The sequence below is a fragment of the Microchirus variegatus genome (genome assembly GCF_963457635.1).
Source record: "Microchirus variegatus genome assembly, chromosome: 2".
Classification (NCBI taxonomy): domain Eukaryota; kingdom Metazoa; phylum Chordata; class Actinopteri; order Pleuronectiformes; family Soleidae; genus Microchirus; species Microchirus variegatus.
This window is the reverse complement of record NC_139803.1, coordinates 36,196,336-36,202,756: the sequence shown is the minus strand read 5'-3', so window position 1 is coordinate 36,202,756 and position 6,421 is coordinate 36,196,336. Positions and strand designations below refer to the sequence as shown.

At 39.6% G+C, this 6,421-nt stretch overlaps 1 protein-coding gene across 1 annotated transcript; it reads right to left on the bottom strand.

Moving 5' to 3' along the window:
• crip1 (cysteine-rich protein 1) lies at nt 1-5,292 on the bottom strand. Its single transcript, XM_083910589.1, has 5 exons — nt 5,109-5,292; nt 1,559-1,653; nt 1,397-1,454; nt 304-345; nt 1-199 (listed from the first exon to the last, which is right to left on the bottom strand). The coding sequence occupies exons 1-4, from the start codon at nt 5,146-5,148 to the stop codon at nt 308-310; spliced, it is 231 nt and encodes a 76-aa protein (XP_083766715.1). The 5' UTR covers nt 5,149-5,292; the 3' UTR covers nt 1-199; nt 304-307.
• Nucleotides 5,293-6,421: the final 1,129 nt, after the last annotated feature.

Here is a 6,421-nt window from a genome sequence, read left to right as displayed (position 1 = left end):
TGTTTTGAGAAGTGTTTAATCAGTCATTAAACAAACGTTTGTCATTGCTGTATCACAGATGACATAAAACACATGCATTCAAAATGTTTTCCTCTTAATCAGAATGTGTTTGCTGGTTTGCATTGGGACTCGTGAGCAACACGAGCATCTTCCATCCGGTTTCCGAGCATCATTTTATGTGTTACTGCGAGGCCTTAACCTGACGATGGAGCAAAAGAAAACACACGTCAATGAACACCGCGAGCCACCAGGAGTGGATTTGCTTATGACCAAAGTCTAAGTAAAACATAAGCAAATGGGTACCTCTCTAATATTTGTAGCTCTCGGTTCCACCACGACCAAAGCCTGAGGAAAGAGACAGAGAGAGTGAGTCATATTTACGAAAAAATTAGAGGAAAAGCTCCAAGGACTACAGTTACTGGCCAGTGGTAGTTTGTAGTGTCTGTCAACAAATGTACTTATCCAGACTTAAATAACATGCTGAATGATTCTTCCCATTTAAAAAGCCAAAAACATGTTTTTCAAAGCCACTGTGACCTTGTTTGGCCACGCAAATGAAGTCACTTCATCTCTGAGCCCAACTGAACAATTGTGCCAAACTGAAAAGAATCTTCTTGAATTAACCGAAAGATAAAGACACATTGACGACTTCAGGGTTTCTCAATCTTGGTCCTGTTTTAGAACACACCCGATTCAAATAAATGGGACATTATCAGGCTTATGCAGCGCGCATTGGTGAGCTGACCTTTTGAATCAAGCGTGCTGGAGCAAGAAAACATTGGAAACATGCAGGACAGTGGAATGAATCCCTGGACTACCATTTTATAATCGAGCCCACGTTAAGTCCAAGATAACTTTTGTACCAGATGTAAATAGGGACTTCTATCTATTCACTGTATCCTTGATTGGTTTGTTTAAGGTGTTTCTAAGACAATATCAAACATCCTTTGAAAGATCACAGAGCTCTTGAACTTTGACGTTCGACCACCAAATTCTCACCAGTTCTTGTGTCCGTCCAGGTAAATGGTTTTACCAAGTTTGAAGACATTTCCTTGCGGCACTCTTAAGAGACCATGTTTAAAAGATGACAAACTGGCCTCTGGCTGTCGCCGAGGTGTGCAGGTGTAAAAATTTCCAGGAGACATCTGGCTCCAGTTTACAGCTGTGTTGATCCATGCTATTAATTATGTAATGATTCACAGTGTGTGTGTTTGTGTGTGATCCTATCAGGTGACAGAGCGTGTTTGATAGCAACATTAACAGCCTCAGTGTCACTACCACGTACAACCGGTTGTTGTCCTGGACGACCACAGGTTGGCTGAGTTTCGAATGTCACTCAGAGTCAACGTGAGCTCATTCTTTAATTAAAGCAGAGGAGTGAGGTGAACGTTCTTACCACCAGGTCCAAACATAGAACTGTAGCAGGGTTTGTGGCAGTAAGGCTTTTCTTCATGCTGCAAGAGAAAGGGGTACATTGATGCCTTTAGTCCTTAGGCAGGTTGATGGTTTAAAAGAAGTACATACACAAGAAGAAAACTAGAAACTAAGAAAATCTCACCACTGCATGTGAACCTGGTGTCAGTGTCTTGCTGCACTTCTCACACTTCAGGCACGGCCTGTGCCACTCCTTCCCTATTGACACCACCTTCTCGGCTGCCAAAACACCAATAAAAGAAACAAATTAATAATCAACTTCCTCTCCAAAGAGAGCTATTGTGGTTCGTAGAGGAGAAAGAAGCATCACATGGGGTCAGTTAAGGACTCGGTGAATATCAGTAGATAACTAGATATAGACTTTGCAGATTATTTTGAGTTGATTGCTTGGGCGCGGTGCTTTAGTGTCCCCAATGAATCTGTCCTTTTGCCTCATAAAGTAAACTCTGATAAAGATGGTCTTTATCTGCACAGCTCATCTGCACCAACACCCAACAGGACGACTGCAAAAGAGGCGAAGAATCCATGTTTTTACTGAATTAGATGGACACAGTTGAGCTGTCTTAGGGAGAAAAAACAATCTAAATGATAAAAACAGATCAAGACTGGATCACATGCACCTCAAAAAGCAAAGGATATGGTTAAAAATGTAATCATCATGGTCTGCCACCATCTCCTAGAGCAGGGAGGGGAGCAAATGCCACATAGGCCTCAAAACCTAAACACAATATTTGGATATGACATGATATTTCCTCCCTAAAAATAGCCTGATGGGGTATGATATTATGTAACCGGCAGCGGAAAACAAAGACAGGGTGAGGTCGGCCTCTCAGGCCAATGTGTTTAGAATGGAAAGATATGTACTAACCCAAAAATAATTACTGTGCTTAAACTCAAATCACACAGCAGTGAACTTTGTGAGTGCTCCTACCTCTCCACACCTCAAAGTCCAAATTTCCTCTGGATTGTGTATGGATCAGATAAAGCACGTGTGCTTTATATGCGTATGGGTCGTTTGTTTGAACTGATATCGTGACAAGAAACGGGCTGTGACGGACAGGAGAATATATCCAATCTATTCTCTGCATCGACTCATGCAGTCTGGATCTTTATGGAGGCAGTCCAGAATACACAAATACCTCAAATACAGCTAGTCACGTCAGACCATATACAGAAAAAGCTTAATGGAGCGGTTGAATAACAGTTCGTCAGCCTGAAAACAAAGAGGCTAAAGCGTTCACAGATTCTAAATATAGGCACTTTTGCACTTGGTTAATATTCAAGCATTGACGTATTAAAGGAATAGTGAATTATTCTGAGTTAATTAAGAAAACGGATGCAGCTCTCGTGTCACACTCAAGTTAAATGCATTCCAGCTTTCCAAGTCGGTTTATTCAGTGGTTAATGTTAGCGTTTTAGTGATATCGAGCTAGTAGCCTATAGTCCTTTTGATGAACACGTCATCAAATGTGGTATATGTGTTTTTTTTTAATAAAAACTATAGCATGTCCACAGACACCAGTGGGACAGGACTGTGACTGTACTACTGTGTGTATTCAATGGTTAATGTTAGCGGTATCACTAAGTTCGCTAACTAGCAGGCTAATCTTGTGCATCATGCAGTATTTCATACATAAAAAGGCCGTAGCGCTAGTGTTGTAGTGGGATCACCATCTTCAGTAGTGAACTCCAGGCATGATTATTTGGAATTACAACATCAGGGGGCGCTATAATTGACTTAGGTTGTGGACATTTTCTTTTGCTTAAATCTAACAGTATTTTGAATGTTTTACCATTTTGAACAACTACGAAAAAACACAAAGTAAACATTTTAGAGTTTTTTTGGGGACATTTTAATCACTAATATCACCTTAAAAAGTCAAGATTTCTGGCCGGACTTAGAGAAGCTTGCCTACATTTTTAGCAGAAGTTGAGTGAGTGATAGTCTGTGCACAATGTCAATTGAAACGTCATACTTGTAGATCTGAGCAGGTCTTGAAGTTGAAGTTTTAATATTACATGCATACTCTCATAATGTTTGTGAAGTTAAAAGCTGGAAGCAACTGTTGCGGTTTAATTTCCTAAGATATGGAATTCAGTGACGTGTTCATTCACAATTACTACATGGCATCGCATAACTCAAAGTCCCAATGGAAAACACAATCATCTGCAAAGTTTCCAGCAAAAGCAAACTTTTTTTTTGCTTTGTGTTGGACTTGGACCAGGATTGTTTGGAACAGTGAAGCAGCAGTAGCCCGATTGTTTCCATGTGAGGACTGTTAACATGAAAACAAAATGAGGAGCAGCAGAGATGGATGAGGAGAGCGGAGTAGTGAGGTGTTCAGGAGGCGATCACACGCTGAGTGACACTTGGAGAAACAATCAGACACGGTTTGCTTTAGGAAACTGATTCAAGACAATGATAAAACAAGAATGAAAAAGTATATGCTTCATACTTTTGCTGCAAAAATTGCATGGTTGGCGTTTTCTTTTATCCGAGTCAAATGGGTTTGATAGTTTTGGTCAGAAGGGGAAGGTTTATCCATTAAAAAGGGAGAAAGGAAAGCGATGGTTCCCCAGTCCCTCAGTAAATTCATTTGACTGACAGTCCAAAGACTTGGCTTCGTATTTTTTATTGGCCTTGGCCTCTGGAGAAGATCTATCCTGTTGCACTACAGAGCAGGAGACAATGTTGTAAATGGATTAAGACGAGGGTAAAATGGAGTTGTCTCCATCCAGTGGATGGAGTAACTGCTCCATGCTTTAATGGCATCCTCATGAGAAAGAGGAAACCTGCCTCCACTGCTTCATCCAGTCGTTAATCATGTTGTTAATCAGACATCGAGAGGGATAATTCAATTCCTGCAGGGAGCAAAAAACCCTGAAATGCCTAAGTTCTTTCTCATATGAAATCGTAGAATGCAGTAAACGTTTCATGTATACGATGCATTTTAGATGATACTTGTACTCTAAAAGCACAAACAGCTGCTCAAAGCTGTTCCCCTAAAAACATAACAACACAAAGTAAAATGCAAACTCATAATAATCTTTAAAAAAAATCAGCGGTGGAAGACGTATTTGGATTGTTTACTCGCATCGTAATCGTAGTTGTGAAGACCAGTAAATACATGCAATTCAGAATAAAAGGCAATTTCCTTCCCAAAAGTACCACATTTTGTAATTACAAATGCAGTACAATAAATGGTATTTGTACTTTAGTATCTCCATTTCCATTCATATACATTAACTCTATTGTATTCATTACAACATAACATAACATCATTTTTTTTTTCATTTTGAAGCATGAATCACAACATACAGAAATTACAACATACACACTTTAAGTTAACCAACTACATTGTTACAGTGCTTATTACTGACTTATGCACCAATAATGACAAATGTGCATTATTATCATTGTTTTGAAGCCTTGTGAATTCTTTTTTTTTCATTTTTTAAAAAAGTGGATAGAATCACTATATGTGTGTGTATATATATATATATATATATATACAATATCCATATTTGAAAATAAATACTGAATACACTTTGTCATGTGCTTCTTGTCTTCTTGCTCAACTTCCTTGTTTCCTGCTTCCTTATTTGTGCAGAAAAGCCGCATGTTCTTGCAACAATAAAGATAAATAAATACACGATTGAACGAGAACACTTACCGAAGTAAACTTCTTTCATGCATTTGGGACACTTTGGCATGTTGGTGGAGCTGGTGTGGATCAGCCGGTGAGAAAGTGTAGTAGTCGTAGTAGTAGTTTCTCCTCCTGTGTGTGAAGTGAAACTGCAGCTGTACCTGTCAGCACTGACGCACCACACCTCAGATTGAAGTGCAGATGTGAGCTGCTGCCTCCTCCGCTTAAATAACTGCAGCCGAAACTTTCTGTAGATTTTTTTTCCTGAACAGAGGGGGGCGAGGCTTGTGTTGAGTCTGAGCGAGTGTTTGTGCAGACACGCATGTTATTGTGAGCTCAAATTACTCCCCCATTCTGTGGCATTTGTGTTATGTTTCTCATTATTTGAGATAGGAAAACGAGTCCACCGATCAGTCTTTCTTCATATAGAGTAGTGTAAGCAGTGTAGGGGTCAAACAAGGTCACTGTGTGTGTGTGTGGCCCTGCATTGTACTTGACTGTTGTTGGATGCATCCTCTGTATGTGTCCTGATAATGTGTTACTGAATTAAATTTTGAATTAATTACAAACAAATGTAGGTGGTAATATGGAAATATTGTAGTGGATAAGCAGTCATGGAGTCCATAGAAAATGAAGCAAATAACAACAAATAAACAATAATAAAAATTTAATCGGTTAATCCTTCAGTGTTTACTTTTTGGAGTATGACGCGAGGGAAGCGGAGCTCCCTGTTGCTCCATCAAAATCCACTTGATATGTGACTCCACTGGTGTGTTCGGTGCTGAATGGCAACCCAACCCATATTGATGAATAATCCAGGTTGAGGTGACACAAACACACACACATGCACACAGGTTTGCACAATTATTCTGATTAGCCCAATGCATCAATTTCCATTATCCTGAACCCTAACTTCATCTAATCACAATTCGAATCTTCGGCCAACAGTTCCTCAGAAATGAGGTTCTTCCTCATTAGCACCAGGTTTTGGCCCGTTGGTCAATGTTTATTCATAGAAAAAAAGTCCTAAAGAGATAACAAATACAAGTACACACACCTTTTTATGCAGCCGTTTTTGATGATCTGTTTATGACCAGTAATGTTGTCGCTTTGACTTGGACTCTGAGTTTGGGTGTAATCATCATAGCACTTGCAGATCACACCCAATTTCCATGACCTTTTCTGATCTAATCTATAGGACATAAAAAAAAAGTTGTTGTTGTGTGTTTGGCTGAAGGTTTATTATGTTTGGAACTCCTTACCTTGACAGCGAGACAAAACATCTTGTCATGACAACTATAGTGTTGACCTTTAGTTCTTTCATTGCACGCCTGGTTGAC

What these genes read in the sequence shown, in the direction of transcription:
- crip1 (XM_083910589.1), bottom strand. Translation starts at nt 5,148, where the DNA reads ATGCCAAAGTGTCCCAAATGCATGAAAGAAGTTTACTTCG. An exon ending in CATGAAAGAAGTTTACTTCG is followed by an intron (nt 1,654 to 5,108) that starts GTAAGTGTTCTC and finishes GTGTTTTGGCAG; the next exon opens with CCGAGAAGGTGGTGTCAATA. An exon ending in CACCAGGTTCACATGCAGTG is followed by an intron (nt 1,455 to 1,558) that starts GTGAGATTTTCT and finishes TTTCTCTTGCAG; the next exon opens with CATGAAGAAAAGCCTTACTG.